Source organism: Argopecten irradians, chromosome 3, assembly GCF_041381155.1.
Source record: "Argopecten irradians isolate NY chromosome 3, Ai_NY, whole genome shotgun sequence".
Taxonomy (NCBI): Eukaryota; Metazoa; Mollusca; class Bivalvia; order Pectinida; family Pectinidae; genus Argopecten; species Argopecten irradians.
The window spans coordinates 70,143,356-70,168,802 of NC_091136.1; the positions used below are offsets into that span (position 1 = coordinate 70,143,356).

A 25,447-nucleotide genomic window follows, 5' to 3' on the forward strand; every position below is an offset into this window, starting at 1 on the left:
ATCAAAATCCAAGATGGCGGCCTGTCGGCCATCTTGTTAACCGATTGTCCCAAAATGCAATATGCCCAACTAGGCCCCTAGGGGAACTTACATGTAAAATTTGAGAAAGATCCCTTCAATATATTCTGAGAAATAGCAGTAACAAACTTTAACTATCAAAATCCAAGATGGCTGCCTGGCGGCCATTTTGTTGACAGATTGGTCCCAAAATGCAATATGCACAACTAGGCCCCTAGAGGATCTTACATGTGAAATTTGAGAAAGATCCCTTCAATACAATCTGAGAAATAGTGGTAACAAACTTTAACTATCAAAATCCAAGATGGCTGCCTGGCGGCCATTTTGTTGACCGATTGGTCCCAAAATACAATATGCACAACTAGGGCCCTAGGGGAACCTACATATGAAATTTGAGAAACATCCCTTCAATACTTTCTGGGAAATAGCGGTAGCAAGAATTGTTAACGGACGGAAGGACGGACGGACGGAAGGACGGACGGACGGAAGGACGGACAACGGACCACGGACAAAAGCGATTTGAATAGCCCACCATCTGTTGATGGTGGGCTAAAAACAGGAAGTTCCCATACCGAAATAAAGCATGCTTTTATGATGCTTTTAGTGACATATTTTAGTACTTTTTCTAAAAAGTACAAAAAAAGCATGCTCTTTTAGTACTTTTTCCGGACACACCATCAGGGCAGAGTACTTTTTTTGTACTTTTTTTGGACTCTGAAATTTTGCAGAGTACTTTTTTTGTACTTTTTTTGGACTCTGAAATTTTGCAGAGTACTTTTTTTGTACTTTTCTGGACTTAAACATTCTGCAGAGTACTTTTTTTGTACTTTTCTGGGACTTAGTCATTTTGCAGAGTACTTTTTTTGTACTTTTCTGGGACTTAGTCATTTTGCAGAGTACTTTTTTTGTACTTTTCTTGGACTTAGAATTATTCACATGGTATGAGAAATGTTCAGAGTACTTTTTTTGTACTTTTTTTGGACTTAGAATTTTTCACAGGATGAATGGGAAATGTTCAGAGTACTTTTTTTGTACTTTTTTTGGACTTAGAATTTTTCACAGAGTATGAAAAAATGTTGTGTACTTTTTTTGTACTTTTTTGGGACTTAGAATTTTTCATAAGGCATCACCATTTCAGTGCACTTTTATTTTGATTTTTTTTTTCTACTCCAATTTTTTTTAGGGGGAGTTTTTTAACAAAATTATATATTTAATTAAAAATTGTTTACATCTGAACATTAGAAGGAAATATAATTCAACTACCGGTAATTAAGATGTTTATTTAATAAGTGAATGTTGCAGATGATGTTTTGAATAATTTTACATTCTTAATGCTAAGTTTTTATTTTCATTTCTTTACCATAAATGTTTAAATTATTTCTAATCACTTAAGTGTTCACCTTAAAATATTGTTGAAATGTGTTTATATAAGTGTTCACCTTAAAATATTATTGAAATGTGTTTCCAATTCCCTTTCTCTCTAAATGAGTTAAAATGTAGTAGTATACACGAGGCCCATGTACATATATGTTACATAAAACCAATGCCTATGTGATCAGCATAAGATGCATTAAAATTAGAGTCTTAATTATCGACAGTCACGTGCACACTGACACACAAATCGCCTGTCTCTGACCAGTAGTGTCACACACAATAACGATTTACAACCAGGTAAACAAGCCAACACATGTACATTAGTCGTTCTGCACGGACCTAACAAAACTCTCCCCTGGGTCAGACTCATGGTCCCATACGATAATAAATAGTTTGTGAAAGTATTTCCATCCTCAAAATGGATTCAGTATAAAATCTCAACAAACTAACCAAAACAAATAGACATGCCGGGGATACTCCGTTGCACACACTGTTGACGTAAATATGCTATCGGTTTGATTTATATGTAAAAGGAAATACAAGCTATCATAGATGAATTTGTCAATGGAATTTTATCAACTCATTTGTTTACACCGACTCGGACATCATAGTAGGCTAACCAACAAAACACTCACGGCTCATGTTTACGTAGGCCTGGATGTTTCTGGTCAGATACATGGTCTTATACGACGATAAATAGCTTGTGACTATATAATCTTTCCAGCATCACAACGATGAAATTGATACTTTAAAAAGTTCCTCCAAACCATGCCAAAACATCGGTTTTGTTTATCTTTTTTTTTATATAGGCCTAAAAATCTCGATCTTTTCACGACATGCCGGAAATGGTTCTTATTACAAATACTCTGTTGTCGTGATTATAAATTGGTTTACACCTCGCGTCAAAAGGTGGATTTATTAATATAATAGTTCGTATATTTTCTGTTTTGATATATTATCACAAACTCTCAACAAAAATTTAGGAATTAAGAGGTTTGGTTTAGACGATAGGATCGTACAACATTCTTTTGAATCACGTAAGAGGCCTACAGGTGTCTGTTTGTAATACAGCAACTAAATGTGGATTTATCAGCACACCAGTTCATTTGTTTGCGTTTTTTATTCCTTGTCCTAAGTTAATAATAAAACGTGAGGAATTGAGAGATTTTGTTTAGAAATATTATAGTACAGCATTCCTTTGTGAAAGACGTAAGCGGCCCCACATGTGTTTGTCACGTGATTATTTGAGCGGGAAACACAGAATGTGAAACAGCTGGCTGGCGGCCATATTTGTTTACGTCTGTCAGCTGATTGCAGAATGTAAACAAACAAATATAACTGGCTGCTGGGCCAACATCGAAAGAAGGTAGGATGTTTGCACAGAGACACGAGGTTATTTATTTTTTGTTTATTGTTACAATACCATCGATCTCCTCAAACTCTAGCTGGTGAACACAGTACCGATGGAGGATGGAGTTACGGTAAGTTCATTTCTCTTACTTGTTTACTTCGTTCTGAAAGCATTTGGATGCAATTAAAACACCCAGTTTATGAAATAAGTTAGACATCATTTTTTTGTTTACATAGCTGTGCTTTCTTTTTGAATGGGCTTGGCAATTATTTCATTGCCGTTCAGTTGTAAATTTCAACATCATTTCCAATTTCAAATCACAAGAAAATTTACACGGCAGGGGGGTTTAAATGTTATAAATCAATTCAACATCCAACAAATTGTATCTGGACACAAGTTTTATTAAAAAACTATGGAACTTTCCATATCATTTTCACTTCATTATCGCCCACAATTTCGTTTTGTGGTACATAATTTATTTTATGTTTTTTTTTTTTTTTTTTAAACTTTATTCATCGTGATTAATTAGATTGGGAAATAATATTTGTTTTCTTGAAAACATGGGTAATGAAATAACATTATTAACTTAAATATGTGAGTGTGATTTGGATGCTCATATTCAATTATATCATTGTTTTTCACGACATTTTTTTTGACAAGAAGGTATGGTGTTTCAATGATGTAATCCTATCATATTTACATTTTGCTGTCTATCAGTCAATTAAGTCCTGCAATTAAATCTAAATGTGTATACACATTCATACATGTGTTTCCATACAATCAGGTCATGTATATATAACCTCATATTTTTCCTTTCAGGCAAATTGCAGATCAGTGTGTGATAATGATCGAGGGCAGACTGGTTAAAGACAACATTAATATGCCTAATTTAAACAGGTAAATATTAATAAAAGGATGGTGGTAACATGTGAATATTTAAATATTTGAAGATGACTGATATACACAATGTATGAACATTATAAAAAGAGTTATTTTACCATCTAAACATAACCTTTGCATTCCTTTTTTGTTAAGTAATATTTCATTGAGACTTACAATTTAAGTGAATTAACACTCTGAGAAAAATGTCATTTATCAGAATGGCAGTAGGGTCACTGGGGTGTTGATCAGGGGTCAGGGAGTGGTCACACCTCTTTTGTTTACATAATTATCAAGCGACTGCCTGGTATTTTGGTAGTTTAGTAAAACTGTACTGGGACAAACAGGGCTGGGTTATAGATCGAGGCATGGCGTCAGGTAAAAAGGGCACGGCGCTGCACCATGCGTACATAAAAAACACTAAAATAATTTAGTTCTGTAAATTTATTTTTGATTAATTAATCTAGCCATGTGTGAACTTTTTATGAGTATACTATTGTACCATATGCATTCACACTGTATCCATATTGCACATCCTATTATTTTTCTTTCTTTTCAGAATACAGTAATTATGAAGAAGAAACAGTCAACAAAAACAAAATGAATAGCTGATGACTGAAAATGAATGCACCTCGTCAAAGAGACTGAAAATCCACAGCTGTCATCAAGCCACTTTTGCAGGTAAATATTTCAATCTATCCTGGTTTCAGATTGCTATTACTAGCAATTATGTAAAAATATGGATGCCATTTTAGACACTAAAACTCAGTAATCCTGTGTGGAGTGTATCTGGCTTCATTGTACGTTCATATAGGCGGGTGCTTCGAAAAATAAATGGAGGAATTTACGTTGTTACATACATACACATGGCATGGTATATAAAATTAAAGCAAAGATTTATTTGAGCCAAACAAAAAAATAAGACATTTTAATATATCCATAAACATTATTGTTCCAGCACAAGTCTTTGTCTTTTTTCAGGCTTTCACTGCCAGGAAAATGGAATGAAAAACAGCATGTAATGGACTTGCACTGGACAGTGATCAAGGGGAAAAGATTTGGACAGGATTTCATTGCATTGACATATTGAAATTTATATTGTAGACAACATTGTGACAAAACCTGATGCCAATGTTCAACAATTTACACATTTTTTATCTCTGAATACAATGCTGTGTTGTAAATATTGAACAGAGTGTGGCCCTTAATTTATTTGTTTCTTCTGTGCATTACCATGTCCAGGTACTATCTTTAAACTTGATGTGTGGGTCCATCTTGGTTGGATTGTGTGTCACATAAAAAACACTGCACTAACTAAGACAAGTCTATTTGAACAAAAAAAAACAACCTTGAATTGCATCTTCATTTAAGAAAAACATTGCTAAACTTTTTTCTGTGTTATAAGAGATGCCAGTAGGTCCCTCTAGGTGAGCTGAGGCACCTATAACCATCAATAAATAAGATTTCTATCATAGTATTTGAAATTAGTGAAAGAGTACACCTGGGTTTTCATGTTGTATTCTTAATTATTTTGGTAAATTTCCACCAACATCAGTAGTAAATTTTTCATACAGTTTATAATTTGTTTTGAGCTTGTTAAAAAGTACTAAAAAAGTACTGTACTTTTTTTGTACTGTTTTAGTACTTTTTGGTCTACATAGAAAAGTACTAAAAAAAGTACTGTACTTTTTTTGTACTTTTTCTAGACAAAAGAAAAGGTCAAAAAAAGTACACTGTGTGCTTTTTTTGTACTTTTTTTTCCGCCACAAAGTACTTTTTTTGTACTTTTTGTACTGTTTTAGTACTTTTTGGCCTACCTATAAAAGTACTATAAAAGTACTGTACTTTTTTAGTACTTTTTCTGGATAAAAAAGGTCAAAAAAAGTACTGTACTTTTTTAGTACTTTTTCTAGATGAAAAAAAGGTCAAAAAAAGTACTGTACTTTTTTAGTACTTTTTCTAGATGAAAAAAAGGTCAAAAAAAGTACACAGTGTGCTTTTTTTGTACTTTTTGTACTATTTTAGTACTTTTTGGCCTACCTTCAAAAGTACTATTTAAGCACTGTACTTTTATAGTACTTTTTCTGGATGAAAAAAAGTACAAAAAAAGTACACATGCCACGGTCATGTGTGCTTTTTTTGTACTTTTTTCCCCCCACAGAGTACTTTTTTTGTACTTTTTCTGTATGGTGTAAAACAATAGAGTGTACTAAAAGCATGCTTTTTATGAGCCTGTTTTAGTACTTTTTGTACTTTTTTTGACTCATTTTGGAACCGGGAGGTAAGTTCGGTTCCAAATTGAGTCAAAAAAAGCATGCTTTTTTTGACCTTTTTTTAGTGTACTTTTTTTGTACTTTATTTCGGTATGGGTTAGCCCATCGGCTATCTTGGAATACCAACAAGAGGCCCAAGGGCCTTAATGGTCATCTGACTCATGACACAAAACAACAAAGTCACAGTATAAAGTATTGGTTAACGATTAATATAAACAATACAACGAACTCCTTAGTTGAATATGTAAGTTTCTGAAATAGGTAAATGTCATTTGTTGAACAAACTTGGTAACCCTTCATCCATATATGGTTGTAACCAATTCAAGGATTAATATAAGTTTAAGGAGGAGTCAGATTTTAAAGCCAAATTTCAGCAAAGCTCCCATTTTGGACCTACGTCGTACTATTCCCATGGGTCTTACCTAGGTCCTTTATAAAATGTGATTGTCCTTACCTAAAGTTCCCCCTTCTGAATCAATTAAAACTCCTATAGACCAATTTCCATTGAGATCAGAGACTGAAAACAGGAAGTTGGCCAACGGCCATCTTGGAATACCAAAATCTTTACAAAAATGTTTGCATGTTGTTCAGTATCAATTAAAACCCCTATATACCAATTTTCATTGAGATCGGAGACTGAAACCTTAAAATAGGAAGTGGGCCAGCAGCCATCTTGGAATACAAATTTTTTTACAAAAATGTTTACATGTTGTTCGGCATCAATTAAAACCCCTATAGACCAATTTTGATTGAGATCGGAGACCAAAACCAGAAAACATGAAGTGGGCCAGCTAAAATTAAGAAAATTTGCCCTTTTGGGACCCCCACCCCTCAGCCCCTAGGGGTCGGACAAGACTCATTTATATAAAATATTATTATAAAATATTATTGTCCTTCCCCAATGATGTTTCACACCAAATATGTATGAAATTCATCCAAGGATGAAGGAGGAGTAGGATTTTAAAGCTAAAATTAAGAACATTTCCCCATTTGGGGCCTCAGCCCCTAGGGGTTGGACCAGGCTCATTTATATAAAATATGATTGTCCTCGATCCCCAATGATGTTTTACACCAAATATAGATGAAATCCATCCAAGGATGAAGGAGGAGTAGGATTTTAAAGCTAAAATTAAGAAAATTTGCCCTTCTGGGGCCCCATCCCTCAACCCTAAGGGGTTGGATCAGGCTCATTTATATAAATTATGATTGTCCATCCCAAATGATGTTTCGCACCAAATATGGATGAAATCCATACAAGGATGAAGGAGGAGTAGGATTTTAAAGCTAAAATTAAGAAAACTTGCTCTTTTGGGGCCCCACCCCTCAGCTCCTTGGGGTCGGACCAAACTCATTTATATGAAATATGATTGTCCTTCCCCAATGATGTTTCACACCAAATATGGATGAAATCCATCCAAGGATGAAGGAGGAGTAGGATTTTAAATCTAAAATTAAGAAAATTTGCCCTTTCAGGGCCCCACTCCTTAGCCCCTAGGGGTCGGACCAGGCTCATTTATATAAAATATGATTGTCCTTCCCCAATGATGTTTCACACCAAATATGGATGAAATCCATTCAAGGATGAAGGAGGAGTAGGATTTAAAAGCTTAAATTAAGAAAATTTGCCATTTTGGGGCCCCGCCCCTCTGCCCCTAGGGGTCGGACCTTTCTCATTTATATAGAATATGATTGTCCTTACCCAAGGATGTTTCATACCAAATATGGATGTAATTCACTCAAGGGTTTAGGAGGAGTAGGCTTTTGAATAAAAAGTTTTACGCACGGCGGACGGCTCACGGCGCACGACGACGGACGAAACATGATGACAATAGGTCATCCTGACCTTTGGTCAGATGACCTAAAAATCTTTACGAAAATGTTTTTATGTTGTTAAATCCCTTAAAACCCCTATATACCAATTTTCATTGAGATCGGACATGAAAACAGGAAGTGGGCCAGCGGCCATCTTGGAATACTAAAATCTTCACGAAAATGTTTGCATGTTGTTCGCCATCCCTTAAAACCCCTACAGACCAATTTTCTTTGAGATCGGAGACCAAAACCTGAAAACAGGAAGTGGGCCAGCAGCCATCTTGGAATACCGTACCAAAAATCTTCACAAAAATGTTTACTTGATGTTCGCCATCCCTTAACACCCCTCGGAAAATACGGTATACAGAGGAACAGGGAACCATTAAATATATTCAACGAATGGGGGATAATCAAGGAAAGAAAGTTTGAATTAAGGGGTTATACCATAGTTAATGATTGTAACAATACCTACCTTTCCAAACAGCTCCTTATTCAGAACCATACTCTGGAATGTATTGAAGGCCTGCTGTGTCCACCGCCCATCTGGACACTTGATTACCGATGGTCGGATACCACAAAGGAAACACTCCACAGCCTGCAAGGTAACCATGATTGCTTCACCAAGGCAATTAACACACATAAAAAATCTGACCATGTGTGACTTCTTTTCTCAGCACTTTCTAAGAAATAGCGGTAAAAACTTCAAAATCCAAGATGGCTGCCTGGCGGCCATCTTTTTTATGGATTGGTCCCAAAATCCAATATGCGCAACGAGGGCCTTAGGGGAACCTACATATGAAATTTGAGAACGATCCCTTAAGTACTTTCTGAGTAATAGCGATAACAAACTTTAACTATCAAAATCCAAAAATTGAATAGCCCACCATCTGATGATGTAAACTGTTACTAACCTGGAATGGGACATCAGCGACAACATCAGGTAACTCTCGTACATCTTCTCGTGACACAACTGCTGAGTTACCATAGTCCACAAAGAAAACCTGCCATTTAACATCATAGATATCAATTACAATATCATTAACAATCAAACAATTAAGTAAATTTCTAATTCAAATCAATTTCTTTATCAATTACAAACAAGGAGCTGCAAAGGGTGGCATTATCCCCCGTGCCTCGCAGTTGGTATAAAAACCCAAATACATTAAGGTCAAAGTAACAATTATTCAAGTATAACTTTAAATGTGTGCTAGTATAGTAAAACTGAAAAAAAATAATAGCAGGTAACAAAAGGAAACTGTAATTTAGTAGTTTTTATTGTAACAGAAAAAACCAGCAAGAGGCACAACTAGGGTACTTGTCTTATTTATACAGAAAGCTCCATGGAGCTGTGTTGAACGGTTTCGAACACTAGTCCGGAAACAAAAGGAAACAACAATAATTAGGTATTTTTGACAAAGTTTCCATGGTAACGAAAACAATTCTCAAAATGGAAGGTCCAAAACAGCAAAAGGCGCAACTAGGGCACTAGGGCTGAAATGCTTCATCGCGATACACATTGAATCGTGATATTTGTATGTTGATACGATTTTACGATACAGCCTTGCCGTTTCGGTTCGATACCATGCAGTCTTTAGACTCACACTTGAAGCAATAAATCTTAGCCATATCAAGATTATCAGACCCAAAAGAGGTGTGAACACTCTCTGACCATCCACCACCTGTTTTGATTAACAGCCGAGCCTATTAACCTGGTAGTGAGCTAGTGTCACTACTCACGTGTGTCTGTTACAGAAGTCGACCAGCTGGTCGCGGCCGATTTGGAAACAAGCTACCAATATTTAAAGCCCTTACAATAAATGTAATGACTACAGCTAGTAAGAATCACATCAATAGCAAAATTTTTTCACATTTGTTAATGATTTACTAACGTTTTCAGTGTTAAATAGGCCTACATTGTCTGATGGAAGTCATAAAATTTGCAATCGTAATGGCCGTCATTTTGGCATTTGGTAATTGTAATAAAGGAGTCGGATAGGTATAACAAATCCGGATTTAAGTTAAATTTTATTAATGTTATATGGCCTACTACTCAAATGTCAATAAATTTTACTAGTATAAAAACAATTTGCATTGAAATTTTATGAACACAGAGAATTTTTTTTTCTCTTAAACATAATTAAATGTAATAATTTAATTAGTAGGTCAAAAGATTTTTTATTAGTATTTTAGGCATATAGCTAGAACAAGCTCACAATAAAATGATAATCATTTATAATTTTGAACCCTGTTCAATCAATTTAAAGAGATATCTAAATATACTATTTAAATCTCTGATTTAAATAAGTAAATGATTGCTTTAGAAATATTTCAAGTATACAAATATATGAACTTAGTATTATTACTTTTTGTTACAGTTAGATGGCTACATATACTTAAACTCAAGTCATCAAATTTTTTTTACCTTTTTTTTAATTAGAGAAATTTGTTTACATCAAACATCAAAAATGTCTCTTTTAGGTATGATTTATTAATGCTTTAGTTGTACATTTTAAAATCCAGATGTAAACAAGAGATCCCAGAGGGATCTTGGCGCCCACCAAAGAATGATCTATATCTGACAAAGGAAAGATGGATCTTTTCTCTACTTTTTAAATTTTTTCAAACATACTACATATAAAATTTGAGACAGATCGCTTCAGTACCTTTTGAGAAATAGCGGTAACAAACTTCAACTATCAAAATCCAAGATGACTCCTTGGCGGCCATCTTGTTGATCAATCGGTCCCAAATCACAATATGCACAACTAGGGCCCTAGGGGAACCTACATGTGAAATTTGAGAAAGATCCATTCAATACTTTCTGAGAAATAGCGATAACAAACTTTGAATATAAAAATCCAAGATGGCTGCCAGGCAGCAATTTTGTTGACCGATCGGTCCCAAATCACACTATGCACAACTAGGGCCCTAGGGGAACCTACATATGAATTTTGAGACAGATCCCTTCAGTACTTTCTGAGAAATAGCGATAACAAACTTTGAATAACAAAATACAAGATGGCTGCCTGGCGGCCATCTTGTTAACCGATTGGTCCCAAAATTCAATATGCACAACTAGGTCCCTAGGGGAACCTACATATGAAATTTGAGGCAGATCCCTTTAGTACTATCTGAGAAATAGCAATAACAAACTTCAACTATCAAAATCCAAGATGACTCCTTGGCGGCCATCTTGTTGATCAATCGGTCCCAAATCACAATATGCACAACTAGGGCCCTAGGGGAACCTACATGTGAAATTTGAGAAAGACCCATTCAATACTTTCTGAGAAATAGCGATAACAAACTTTGAATATAAAATCCAAGATGGCATCTTGTTAACCGATTGGTCCCAAAATTCAATATGCACAATTAGGTCCCTAGGGGAACCTACATATGAAATTTGAGGCAGATCCCTTTAGTACTATCTGAGAAATAGCCAAAACAAACTTTAACTATCAAAATCCAAGATGGCGGCCTTGCGGCCATCTTGTTCACCGATTGGTCCAAAAATGCAATATGCACAGCAAGGGCCCTAGGGGAACCTACATGTCAAATTTGAGAAAGATCCCTTCAGCAATTCTTGAGAAATGGGGATATCAAACCTTATCTATTAAAATCCAAGATGGCCGCCTGGCGGCCATCTTGTTTTTCCTATCAGCCTCAAAAACTGTATGGCACAAATAGGGACCAAGGGTAACCTCCATGTGAAGTTTGAACAAAATTCCTTCAGTAGTTCTCAAGAAATATCGAGAACAAACTTCAACTGCCAAAATCAAAGATGGCTGCCTGGCGGCCATCTTGTTTTTCCGATCAGCCGCAAAATCTGTATGGCACAACTAGGGACCAACGGTACCCTCCATGTGAAGTTTGAACAAAATCCCTTCAGTAGTTCTCAAGAAATATCGATAAAAAACTTCAACTGCCAAAATCAAAGATGGCTGCCTAGAGGCCATCTTGTTTTTCTGATCAGCCTCAAAATCTGTATGGCACAACTAAGGACCAAGGGTAACCTCCATGTGAAGTTTGAACAAAATCTCTTCAGTAGTTCTCATGAAATATTGATAACAAACTTCAACTGCCAAAATCAAAGATGGCTGCCTGGAGGCCATCTTGTTTTTCCGATCAGCCTCAAAATCTGTATGGCACAACAAGGGACCAAGGGTAACCTCCATGTGAAGTTTGAACAAAATCCCTTCTGTAGTTCTCAAGAAATATCGATAACAAACTTCAACTGCCAAAAGCAAAGATGGCTGCCTGGAGGCCATCTTGTTTTTCCGATCAGCCTCAAAATCTGTATGGCACAAATATGGACCAAGGGGACCCTCCATGTGAAGTTTGAACAAAATCCCTGCAGCAGTTTTTAAGAAATAGTGATAACAAGCATTGTTTACGGACGGACAACGGACGACTGACGGCAGACGACGGACACAGGGCGATTTGAATAGCCCACCATCTGATGATGGTGGGCTAAAAAACTGTTGAAAACGCAAGATGGCACAAAACATATCGAAAATAATCGAATCGAGAGGCATGTATCGTGATACGGTTGGTTGCAGCCCTATAGGGCACTAGTCTGATGTATACAGAAAGTTTAAAGAAGCTGGGTTGAACAGTGTTTTAGTAATAGCTCAGAAAATAATCTGGGACGGCCGGACACACTAAAGGAGACTAATTTAATATCCCCCGCAAACGCGTTTCGTGGGGGATAACAAGAGATCCCAGACAGTTCTTCGCCTACCAAATAATGATGTATGATTTACATAATGGGCTACTGCAGTACAAGATGACTGCCATTCGGCCATCTTTTTGACCGATCAGTCTCAAAATGCAAGATGCACAACTAAGGTCTAAGGGGAACACAGGTATGAAATTATAGAAAGATGCCTTCTGTACTTTCTGAGATAAGGAATTATTAACAGTGTGAAGGACTAACTGACAGACGATGGATCGGATGATAGTGGACATGATGCACACCTATAGTAGTGAAGTCTTACCTCAAGTGACTCGCGAAATTGGTTAGTGTGAGGAAGTTGTGTACGAATTACATTGTCTACTCTCGCCCGGTAGTATTCTCTCCCTTCATCTAGAAAAGGAGCAGCACACAACCTTCCGATGGCGATACGTCCCACCAATGGCTGCAACAAATCACCACATAATGGAACCACTACTCTCATAACACACGAATAGACCTAAACATTCATAATCTGTCATCAACTGTATTTAAATTCATAGAAGGAAAATTATAGTAGAAATAGGAAGGGTGAGATAAGTTGAATAAGAGCGTATTAAAGGGACATGAACTTAAGTCAATTCTATAGTAAAACACATGTCAGATACCTTACTAAGTAATAATCATTAGTCACGGTGCAAATATGTCAGATAAAATTAGTAACGCTTGAACTTTAGAGACCTCCCATAATGCACTGCACAAATTAAGAATGGAGGGTTGTAAACCTGGGTGAAGTGAACACAAACAAATTGTGATAGAAAACAAGGGTCAAGAGTCAGTAATGCGCCTGATTGATGAAGTAGATAAATATATAGATCAACGTACCTCATGACTATTATCTTTCTCTGTACTTACCTGGAGTGCTCTCCCCTGGTTAAGACAGCCATGGACCCCTACCAGTGTGTTATAGTTAACACTCTCGGTGTACTTACCCGGAGTGCTCTCACCTGGTTAAGACAGCCATGGACCCCTACCAGGGTGTGATAGTTAACTCTCTCTCTGTGTACTTACCTGGAGTGCTCTCCCCTGGTTAAGACAGCCATGGACCCCTACCAGTGTGTTATAGTTAACTCTCTCTCTGTGTACTTACCTGGAGTGCTCTCCCCTGGTTAAGACAGCTATGGACCCCTACCAGTGTGTTATAGTTAACTCTCTCTGTGTACTTACCTGGAGTGCTCTCCCCTGGTTAAGACAGCCATGGACCCCTACCAGTGTGTGATAGTTAACTCTCTCTCCCTCTGAGTACTTACCCGGAGTGCTCTCCTCTGGTTAAGACAGCCATGAACCCTACCAGTGTGTTATAGTTAACTCTCTCTGTGTACTTACCTGGAGTGCTCTCCCCTGGTTAAGACAGCCATGGACCCATACCAATGTGTGATAGTTAACTCTCTCTCTCTGTGTACTTACCTGGAGTGCTCTCGCCTGGTTAAGACAGCCATGGACCCCTACCAGTGTGTGATAGTTAACTCTCTCTCTCTGTACTTACCTGGAGTGCTCTCCCCTGGTTAAGACAGCTGTGGACCCCTACCAGTGTGTTATAGTTAACTCTCTCTGTGTACTTACCTGGAGTGCTCTCCCCTGGTTAAGACAGCCATTGACCCCTACCAGTGTGTGATAGTTAACTCTCTCTCTGAGTACTTACCTGGAGTGCTCTCCCCTGGTTAAGACAGCCATGGACCCCTACCAGTGTGTTATAGTTAACTCTCTCTGTGTACTTACCTGGAGTGCTCTCCCCTGGTTAAGACAGCCATGGACCCCTACCAGTGTGTGATAGTTAACTCTCTCTGAGTACTTACCTGGAGTGCTCTCCCCTGGTTAAGACAGCCATGGACCCCTACCAGTGTGTTATAGTTAACTCTCTCTCTGTACTTACCTGGAGTGCTCTCCCCTGGTTAAGACAGCCATGGACCCCTACCAGTGTGTGATAGTTAACTCTCTCTCTGAGTACTTACCTGGAGTGCTCTCCCCTGGTTAAGACAGCCATGGACCCCTACCAGTGTGTGATAGTTAACTCTCTCTCTGTGTGTACTTACCTGGAGTGCTCTCGCCTGGTTAAGACAGCCATGGACCCCTACCAGTGTGTTATAGTTAACTCTCTCTGTGTACTTACCTGGAGTGCTCTCCCCTGGTTAAGACAGCCATGGACCCCTACCAGTGTGTTATAGTTAACTCTCTCTGTGTACTTACCTGGAGTGCTCTCCCCTGGTTAAGACAGCCATTGACCCCTACCAGTGTGTGATAGTTAACTCTCTCTATCTGAGTACTTACCTGGAGTGCTCTCCCCTGGTTAAGACAGCCATGGACCCCTACCAGTGTGTGATAGTTAACTCTCTCTCTCTGTGTACTTACCTGGAGTGCTCTCCCCTGGTTAAGACAGCCATGGACCCCTACCAGTGTGTGATAGTTAACTCTCTCTGTGTACTTACCTGGAGTGCTCTCCCCTGGTTAAGACAGCCATGGACCCCTACCAGTGTGTTATAGTTACCTCTCTCTCTGTGTACTTACCTGGAGTGCTCTCCCCTGGTTAAGACAGCCATTGACCCCTACCAGTGTGTGATAGTTAACTCTCTCTATCTGAGTACTTACATGGAGTGCTCTTCCCTGGTTAAGACAGCCATGGACCCCTACCAGTGTGTTATAGTTACTCTCTCTCTCTGTGTACTTACCTGGAGTGCTCTCCCCTGGTTAAGACAGCCATGGACCCCTACCAGTGTGTGATAGTTAACTCTCTCTGTGTACTTACCTGGAGTGCTCTCCCCTGGTTAAGACAGCCATGGACCCCTACCAGTGTGTTATAGTTAACTCTCTCTCTCTCTGTGTACTTACCTGGAGTGCTCTCCCCTGGTTAAGACAGCCATGGACCCCTACCAGTGTGTGATAGTTAACTCTCTCTCTCTGTGTACTTACCTGGAGTGCTCTCCCCTGGTTAAGACAGCCATGGACCCCTACCAGGTGTGTTATAGTTAACTCTCTCTCTGTGTACTTACCTGGAGTGCTCTCCCCTGGTTAAGACAGCCATGGACCCCTACCAGTGTGTGATAGTTAACTCTCTCTCTGTGTACTTACCTGGAGTGCTCTCCCCTGGTTAAGACAGCTATGGACACCTACCAGTGTGTGATAGTTAACTCTCTCTGTGTACTTACCTGGAGTGCTCTCCCCTGGTTAAGACAGCCATGGACCCCTACCAGTGTGTTATAGTTAACTCTCTCTGTGTACTTACCTGGAGTGCTCTCCCCTGGTTAAGACAGCCATGGACCCCTACCAGTGTGTTATAGTTAACTCTCTCTGTGTACTTACCTGGAGTGCTCTCCCCTGGTTAAGACAGCCATGGACCCCTACCAGTGTGTTATAGTTAACTCTCTCTGTGTACTTACCTGGAGTGCTCTCCCCTGGTTAAGACAGCTATGGACCCCTACCAGTGTGTGATAGTTAACTCTCTCTGTGTACTTACCTGGAGTGCTCTCCCCTGGTTAAGACAGCCATGGACCCCTACCAGTGTGTGATAGTTAACTCTCTCTCTGTGTACTTACCTGGAGTGCTCTCCCTGGTTAAGACAGCCATGGACCCCTACCAGTGTGTGATAGTTAACTCTCTCTCTGTGTGTACTTACCTGGAGTGCTCTCCCCTGGTTAAGACAGCCATGGACCCCTACCAGTGTGTTATAGTTAACTCTCTCTCTCTGTACTTACCTGGAGTGCTCTCCCCTGGTTAAGACAGCCATGGACCCCTACCAGTGTGTTATAGTTAACTCTCTCTGTGTACTTACCTGGAGTGCTCTCCCCTGGTTAAGACAGCCATTGACCCCTACCATTGTGTGTGATAGTTAATTCTCTCTCTGTGTACTTACCTGGAGTGCTCTCCCCTGGTTAAGACAGCCATGGACCCCTACCAGTGTGTTATAGTTAACTCTCTCTCTCTCTGTACTTACCTGGAGTGCTCTCCCCTGGTTAAGACAGCCATGGACCCCTACCAGTGTGTGATAGTTAACTCTCTCTCTGTGTACTTACCTGGAGTGCTCTCCCCTGGTTAAGACAGGCCATGGACCCCTACCAGTGTGTGATAGTTAACTCTCTCTCTGTGTACTTACCTGGAGTGCTCTCCCCTGGTTAAGACAGCCATGGACCCCTACCAGTGTGTGATAGTTAACTCTCTCTGTGTACTTACCTGGAGTGCTCTCCCCTGGTTAAGACAGCCATGGACCCCTACCAGTGTGTGATAGTTAACTCTCTCTGTGTACTTACCTGGAGTGCTCTCCCCTGGTTAAGACAGCCATGGACCCCTACCAGTGTGTTATAGTTAACTCTCTCTGTGTACTTACCTGGAGTGCTCTCCCCTGGTTAAGACAGCCATGGACCCCTACCAGTGTGTGATAGTTAACTCTCTCTCTGTGTACTTACCTGGAGTGCTCTCCCCTGGTTAAGACAGCCATGGACCCCTACCAGTGTGTTATAGTTAACTCTCTCTCTCTCTGTGTACTTACCTGGAGTGCTCTCCCCTGGTTAAGACAGCCATGGACCCCTACCAGTGTGTTATAGTTAACTCTCTCTCTCTGTGTACTTACCTGGAGTGCTCTCCCCTGGTTAAGACAGCCATGGACCCCTACCAGTGTGTGATAGTTAACTCTCTCTCTCTCTCTCTCTCTCTGTGTACTTACCTGGAGTGCTCTCCCCTGGTTAAGACAGCCATGGACCCCTACCAGTGTGTTATAGTTAACTCTCTCTGTGTACTTACCTGGAGTGCTCTCCCCTGGTTAAGACAGCCATGGACCCCTACCAGTGTGTGATAGTTAACTCTCTCTGTGTACTTACCTGGAGTGCTCTCCCCTGGTTAAGACAGCCATGGACCCCTACCAGTGTGTTATAGTTAACTCTCTCTGTGTACTTACCTGGAGTGCTCTCCCCTGGTTAAGACAGCCATGGACCCCTACCAGTGTGTGATAGTTAACTCTCTCTCTGTACTTACCTGGAGTGCTCTCCCCTGGTTAAGACAGCCATGGACCCCTACCAGTGTGTTATAGTTAACTCTCTCTGTGTACTTACCTGGAGTGCTCTCCCCTGGTTAAGACAGCCATGGACCCCTACCAGTGTGTGATAGTTAACTCTCTCTATCTGTAGTACTTACCTGGAGTTATAGTTACTCTCTCTCTCTGTACTTACTGGAGTGTTCCCCTGGTTAAGACAGCCATGGACCCCTACCAGTGTGTTATAGTTAACTCTCTCTGTGTACTTACCTGGAGTGCTCTCCCCTGGTTAAGACAGCCATGGACCCCTACCAGTGTGTTATAGTTAACTCTCTCTCTCTGTGTACTTACCTGGAGTGCTCTCCCCTGGTTAAGACAGCCATGGACCCCTACCAGTGTGTGATAGTTAACTCTCTCTGTGTACTTACCTGGAGTGCTCTCCCCTGGTTAAGACAGCCATGGACCCCTACCAGTGTGTTATAGTTAACTCTCTCTGTGTACTTACCTGGAGTGCTCTCCCCTGGTTAAGACAGCCATGGACCCCTACCAGTGTGTGATAGTTAACTCTCTCTCTGTGTACTTACCTGGAGTGCTCTCCCCTGGTTAAGACAGCCATGGACCCCTACCAGTGTGTTATAGTTAACTCTCTCTCTGTGTACTTACCTGGAGTGCTCTCCCCTGGTTAAGACAGTCATGGACCCCTACCAGTGTGTGATAGTTAACTCTCTCTGTGTACTTACCTGGAGTGCTCTCCCCTGGTTAAGACAGCCATGGACCCCTACCAGTGTGTGATAGTTAACTCTCTCTCTCTGTGTACTTACCTGGAGTGCTCTCCCCTGGTTAAGACAGCCATGGACCCCTACCAGTGTGTTATAGTTAACTCTCTCTGTGTACTTACCTGGAGTGCTCTCCCCTGGTTAAGACAGCCATGGACCCCTACCAGTGTGTTATAGTTAACTCTCTCTGTGTACTTACCTGGAGTGCTCTCCCCTGGTTAAGACAGCCATGGACCCCTACCAGTGTGTTATAGTTAACTCTCTCTGTGTACTTACCTGGAGTGCTCTCCCCTGGTTAAGACAGCCATGGACCCCTACCAGTGTGTTAGTTAGTTAACTCTCTCTGTGTACTTACCTGGAGTGCTCTCCCCTGGTTAAGACAGCCATGGACCCCTACCAGTGTGTTATAGTTAACTCTCTCTGTGTACTTACCTGGAGTGCTCTCCCCTGGTTAAGACAGCCATGGACCCCTACCAGTGTGTGTGATAGTTAACTCTCTCTCTGTGTACTTACCTGGAGTGCTCTCCCCTGGTTAAGACAGCCATGGACCCCTACCAGTGTGTTATAGTTAACTCTCTCTGTGTACTTACCTGGAGTGCTCTCCCCTGGTTAAGACAGCCATGGACCCCTACCAGTGTGTGATAGTTAACTCTCTCTCTGTGTACTTACCTGGAGTGCTCTCCCCTGGTTAAGACAGCCATGGACACCTACCAGTGTGTTATAGTTAACTCTCTCTGTGTACTTACCTGGAGTGCTCTCCCCTGGTTAAGACAGCCATGGACCCCTACCAGTGTGTTATAGTTAACTCTCTCTGTGTACTTACCTGGAGTGCTCTCCCCTGGTTAAGACAGCTATGGACCCCTACCAGTGTGTGATAGTTAACTCTCTCTCTGTGTACTTACCTGGAGTGCTCTCCCCTGGTTAAGACAGCCATGGACCCCTACCAGTGTGTTATAGTTAACTCTCTCTCTGTGTACTTACCTGGAGTGCTCTCCCCTGGTTAAGACAGCTATGGACACCTACCAGTGTGTGATAGTTAACTCTCTCTGTGTACTTACCTGGAGTGCTCTCCCCTGGTTAAGACAGCCATGGACCCCTACCAGTTTGTGATAGTTAACTCTCTCTCTCTCTGTACTTACCTGGAGTGCTCTCCCCTGGTTAAGACAGCCATGGACCCCTACCAGTGTGTTATAGTTAACTCTCTCTGTGTACTTACCTGGAGTGCTCTCCCCTGGTTAAGACAGCCATGGACCCCTACCAGTGTGTGTGATAGTTAACCTCTCTCTCTCTGTACTTACCTGGAGTGCTCTCCCCTGGTTAAGACAGCCATGGACCCCTACCAGTGTGTTATAGTTAACTCTCTCTGTGTACTTACCTGGAGTGCTCTCCCCTGGTTAAGACAGCCATGGACCCCTACCAGTGTGTGATAGTTAACTCTCTCTCTCTGAGTACTTACCTGGAGTGCTCTCCCCTGGTTAAGACAGCCATGGACCCCTACCAGTGTGTTATAGTTAACTCTCTCTCTCTCAGTACTTACATGGAGTGCTCTTCCCTGGTTAAGACAGCCATTGACCCCTACCAGTGTGTGATAGTTAACTCTCTCTCTGTGTACTTACCTGGAGTGCTCTCCCCTGGTTAAGACAGCCATGGACCCCTACCAGTGTGTTATAGTTAACTCTCTCTGTGTACTTACCTGGAGTGCTCTCCCCTGGTTAAGACAGCCATGGACCCCTACCAGTGTGTGATAGTTAACTCTCTCTCTCTGTGTACTTACCTGGAGTGCTCTCCCCTGGTTAAGACAGCCATGGACCCCTACCAGTGTGTGATAGTTAACTCTCTCTCTCTGTGTACTTACCTGGAGTGCTCTCCCCTGGTTAAGACAGCCATGGACCCCTACCAGTGTGTGTTATAGTTAACTCTCTCTGTGTACTTACCTGGAGTGCTCTCCCCTGGTTAAGACAGCCATGGACCCCTACCAGTAGTTCCTTCTGTACTGAGCTCCCGGAGACACCATGGACCCCTACCAGTGTGTTAAGTTAACTCTCTCTGTGTACTTACCTGGAGTGCTCTCCCCTGGTTAAGACAGCCATGGACCCCTACCAGTGTGTTATAGTTAACTCTCTCTGTGTACTTACCTGGAGTGCTCTCCCCTGGTTAAGACAGCCATTGACCCCTACCATTGTGTGTGATAGTTAATTCTCTATCAGAGTACTTACCTGGAGTGCTCTCCCCTGGTTAAGACAGCCATGGACCCCTACCAGTGTGTTATAGTTAACTCTCTCTCTCTGTGTACTTACCTGGAGTGCTCTCCCCTGGTTAAGACAGCCATGGACCCCTACCAGTGTGTGATAGTTAACTCTCTCTCTGTGTACTTACCTGGAGTGCTCTCCCCTGGTTAAGACAGCCATGGACCCCTACCAGTGTGTGATAGTTAACTCTCTCTCTCTGTGTACTTACCTGGAGTGCTCTCCCCTGGTTAAGACAGCCATTGACCCCTACCAGTGTGTGATAGTTAACTCTCTCTATCTGTGTACTTACCTGGAGTGCTCTCCCCTGGTTAAGACAGCCATGGACCCCTACCAGTGTGTGATAGTTAACTCTCTCTCTCTCTGTACTTACCTGGAGTGCTCTCCCCTGGTTAAGACAGCCATGGACCCCTACCAGTGTGTTATAGTTAACTCTCTCTGTGTACTTACCTGGAGTGCTCTCCCCTGGTTAAGACAGCCATGGACCCCTACCAGTGTGTGATAGTTAACTCTCTCTGTGTACTTACCTGGAGTGCTCTCCCCTGGTTAAGACAGCTATGGACCCCTACCAGTGTGTGATAGTTAACTCTCTCTCTCTGTGTACTTACCTGGAGTGCTCTCCCCTGGTTAAGACAGCCATGGACCCCTACCAGTGTGTGTGATAGTTAACTCTCTCTGTGTACTTACCTGGAGTGCTCTCCCCTGGTTAAGACAGCTATGGACACCTACCAGTGTGTGATAGTTAACTCTCTCTGTGTACTTACCTGGAGTGCTCTCCCCTGGTTAAGACAGCCATGGACCCCTACCAGTGTGTTATAGTTAACTCTCTCTGTGTACTTACCTGGAGTGCTCTCCCCTGGTTAAGACAGCCATGGACCCCTACCAGTGTGTGATAGTTAACTCTCTCTCTCTCTGAGTACTTACCTGGAGTGCTCTCCCCTGGTTAAGACAGCCATGGACCCCTACCAGTGTGTTATAGTTAACTCTCTCTCTCTGTACTTACCTGGAGTGCTCTCCCCTGGTTAAGACAGCCATGGACCCCTACCAGTGTGTTATAGTTAACTCTCTCTGTGTACTTACCTGGAGTGCTCTCCCCTGGTTAAGACAGCCATGGACCCCTACCAGTGTGTTATAGTTAACTCTCTCTGTGTACTTACCTGGAGTGCTCTCCCCTGGTTAAGACAGCCATTGACCCCTACCAGTGTGTGATAGTTAACTCTCTCTATCTGAGTACTTACATGGAGTGCTCTTCCCTGGTTAAGACAGCCATGGACCCCTACCAGTGTGTTATAGTTAACTCTCTCTGTGTACTTACCTGGAGTGCTCTCCCCTGGTTAAGACAGCCATGGACCCCTACCAGTGTGTGATAGTTAACTCTCTCTGTGTACTTACCTGGAGTGCTCTCCCCTGGTTAAGACAGCCATGGACCCCTACCAGTGTGTTATAGTTAACTCTCTCTGTGTACTTACCTGGAGTGCTCTCCCCTGGTTAAGACAGCTATGGACCCCTACCAGTGTGTTGATAGTTAACTCTCTCTCTGTGTACTTACCTGGAGTGCTCTCCCCTGGTTAAGACAGCCATGGACCCCTACCAGTGTGTTGATAGTTAACTCTCTCTGTGTACTTACCTGGAGTGCTCTCCCCTGGTTAAGACAGCCATGGACCCCTACCAGTGTGTGATAGTTAACTCTCTCTCTCTGTGTACTTACCTGGAGTGCTCTCCCCCTGGTTAAGACAGCCATGGACCCCTACCAGTGTGTTATAGTTAACTCTCTCTGTGTACTTACCTGGAGTGCTCTCCCCTGGTTAAGACAGCCATGGACCCCTACCAGTGTGTGATAGTTAACTCTCTCTGTGTACTTACCTGGAGTGCTCTCCCCTGGTTAAGACAGCCATGGACCCTACCAGTGTGTGATAGTTAACTCTCTCTGTGTACTTACCTGGAGTGCTCTCCCCTGGTTAAGACAGCCATGGACCCCTACCAGTGTGTGATAGTTAACTCTCTCTCTGTGTACTTACCTGGAGTGCTCTCGCCTGGTTAAGACAGCCATGGACCCCTACCAGTGTGTTATAGTTAACTCTCTCTGTGTACTTACCTGGAGTGCTCTCCCCTGGTTAAGACAGCCATGGACCCCTACCAGTGTGTGATAGTTAACTCTCTCTCTGTGTACTTACCTGGAGTGCTCTCCCCTGGTTAAGACAGCCATGGACCCCTACCAGTGTGTTATAGTTAACTCTCTCTCTGTGTACTTACCTGGAGTGCTCTCCCCTGGTTAAGACAGCCATGGACCCCTACCAGTGTGTTATAGTTAACTCTCTCTGTGTACTTACCTGGAGTGCTCTCCCCTGGTTAAGACAGCCATGGACCCCTACCAGTGTGTGATAGTTAACTCTCTCTCTGTGTACTTACCTGGAGTGCTCTCCCCTGGTTAAGACAGCCATGGACCCCTACCAGTGTGTTATAGTTAACTCTCTCTGTGTACTTACCTGGAGTGCTCTCCCCTGGTTAAGACAGCCATGGACCCCTACCAGTGAGTTGATAGTTAACTCTCTCTGTGTACTTACCTGGAGTGCTCTCCCCTGGTTTAAGACAGCCATGGACCCCTACCAGTGTGTGATAGTTAACTCTCTCTCTGTGTACTTACCTGGAGTGCTCTCCCCTGGTTAAGACAGCTATGGACACCTACCAGTGTGTGATAGTTAACTCTCTCTGTGTACTTACCTGGAGTGCTCTCCCCTGGTTAAGACAGCCATGGACCCCTACCAGTGTGTTATAGTTAACTCTCTCTGTGTACTTACCTGGAGTGCTCTCCCCTGGTTAAGACAGCCATGGACCCCTACCAGTGTGTGTTATAGTTACCTCTCTCTCTGTGTACTTACCTGGAGTGCTCTCCCCTGGTTAAGACAGCTATGGACACCTACCAGTGTGTGATAGTTAACTCTCTCTGTGTACTACCTGGAGTGCTCTCCCCTGGTTAAGACAGCCATGGACCCCTACCAGTGTGTTATAGTTAACTCTCTCCTGTGTACTTACCTGGAGTGCTCTCCTCCTGGTTAAGACAGCCATTACCCCTACCAGTGTGTTATAGTTAACTCTCTCTCTGTGTACTTACCTGGAGTGCTCTCCCCTGGTTAAGACAGCCATGACCCCTACCAGTGTGTGATAGTTAACTCTCTCTCTCTGAGTACTTACTGGAGTGCTCTCCCCTGGTTAAGACAGCCATGGACCCCTACCAGTGTGTATAGAGTTAACTCTCTCTCCTTGTACTTACCTAGACTCCCTGGTTAAGAGTGCTCTCGTACCCTGGTTAAGACAGCCATGGACCCCTACCATAGTGTGTACTTAGATTAGTTTAACTCTCTCTGTTTTATACTTACCCTGGAGATAATGCTTCTACCTCAGTGACACCTGGTTAAGACTGGAGTTCCAGATGGACCCCTACCAGTGTGTTTTATAGTTAACTCTCTCTGATGTACTTACCTGGAGACAGATACACCTGTGCTCTACACAGATAAACCTTAACTTCAGTGACACCTTACAGATAATACTGTTTACCTCAGTGGACTCCAGATAATGTTACCGAATAGTGACACAGATGATAATGTTACCGAAGTGACACAGATAAATGTTACCTCAGTGACCCAGATAATGTTACCTCAGTGACACAGAATAATGTTACCTCAAAGACACTGATAATGTTACCTCAATTGACACAGATAATATTACCTCACAGTGATTCAGATAATGTTACCTCAAGTGACATCAGATAATGTTTACCTCAGTGGACTCCAGATAATGTTACCTCAGTGACCAAGTTAAATGTTTACCTAACTTAGTGACACAGATAAAAAAAAAATGGGTTATAAACCTCAGGGACGACAGATAATGTCTATGTCCTCAAAGACCAGCATAGTGTTACCGACTCTATGACACAGATTAAACATTACCTCAGTGCTCAAAGATAATGTTACCTCAGTGACACAGATAATGTTACTCAGTTGACCAGATAATGATGACCTTCAGTGACCCATATAAAGTTACCCTTAGTAACACAGATAATATTACCTCAGTGACACAGATTATTGGTAACCCACGCAGTGACACAGATAATGTTAACTCAATGACACAGCAATGGTTTACCTCAGTGACACAGATAATGTTACCTCCAGTGAACACAGGATAATATACCTCAGTGACACAGATATAATGATACCCCAGTTGGTACAGATAGGTTTATTTAACCTCAGTGGACCCATAATGTTACACAGTGACCCAGATAATGTTACCTCAGTGACCCAGATAATGTTACCTCATGACACAGATACTGTAACTTCAATGACACAGATACTGGTTTACCTCAGTGACAAAGATAATGTTACTTCAGTGACCCAGATAATGTTACCATCATGTGACCCAGGTAATGTTCCGTCAGTGACCGAATAATGTTTACCTACAGTGACAACAGCATATTGTTACCTCAGTGACCCAGATAATTTACCTCAGTGACCAGATAATGTTTACCTCATGACCCAATATTGTTTTACCTCAGTGACACAGATAACTGTTAACCCTCATTGACCCGATTAATGTTACCTCAATGACACAGATAATGTAACCATCATTGACACAATATGTTAACATCAATGACACTAGATAAGTGTGTACCTCAGTGACACAGATAATGTTTGTTTGAATCATATGACACCAGATAATATGACCCATCAGTGATACAGATAATGTTACCATCAAAGACCAGATAATTGTTAACCCGTCATGACACAGCTAATGTTTACCCCTCAAGTGACTAGAAACAGATAATGTTACCTCAGTGACACAGATAATATTACCACAGTGACACAGATATAATATTACCCTCAGTGACCCCAGATTAATGTTACCTCAATGACACAGACAGATAATGTTAACAATAGATAACACAGATAATAGTTTACCCTCAGTGACACAGATAATGTTGACCATCAGTGATACAGATAATATTTACCTCAGTGATACAGATAATGTTACC

General features: G+C 41.8%; 1 protein-coding gene and 1 long non-coding RNA gene across 3 annotated transcripts in view; one reads left to right on the top strand and one right to left on the bottom strand.

Moving 5' to 3' along the window:
• LOC138319848 (probable ATP-dependent RNA helicase spindle-E) overlaps positions 1-24,677 on the bottom strand; it is a 36,021-nt gene extending 11,344 nt beyond the window's left edge. Inside the window, exons 1-5 of the mRNA XM_069262978.1 lie at positions 24,610-24,677; positions 23,534-23,570; positions 12,705-12,845; positions 8,619-8,708; positions 8,180-8,302 (exon numbers count right to left, since the gene is read on the bottom strand). Of these exons, the coding sequence (XP_069119079.1) occupies positions 8,180-8,302; positions 8,619-8,708; positions 12,705-12,845; positions 23,534-23,570; positions 24,610-24,677 (459 nt within the window). The remainder of the gene's footprint in view (positions 1-8,179; positions 8,303-8,618; positions 8,709-12,704; positions 12,846-23,533; positions 23,571-24,609) is intronic.
• Positions 1,337-5,836, top strand: LOC138319442 (uncharacterized). Of its 2 annotated transcripts, XR_011208018.1 has the most exons (5): positions 1,337-2,873; positions 3,563-3,640; positions 4,182-4,303; positions 4,604-5,496; positions 5,547-5,836. It is a non-coding gene; the product is annotated as an uncharacterized lncRNA (long non-coding RNA). The 2 variants fall into 2 exon arrangements; XR_011208017.1 differs by having other exon boundaries at positions 1,351-2,873; positions 4,604-5,836.
• Positions 24,678-25,447: the final 770 nt, after the last annotated feature.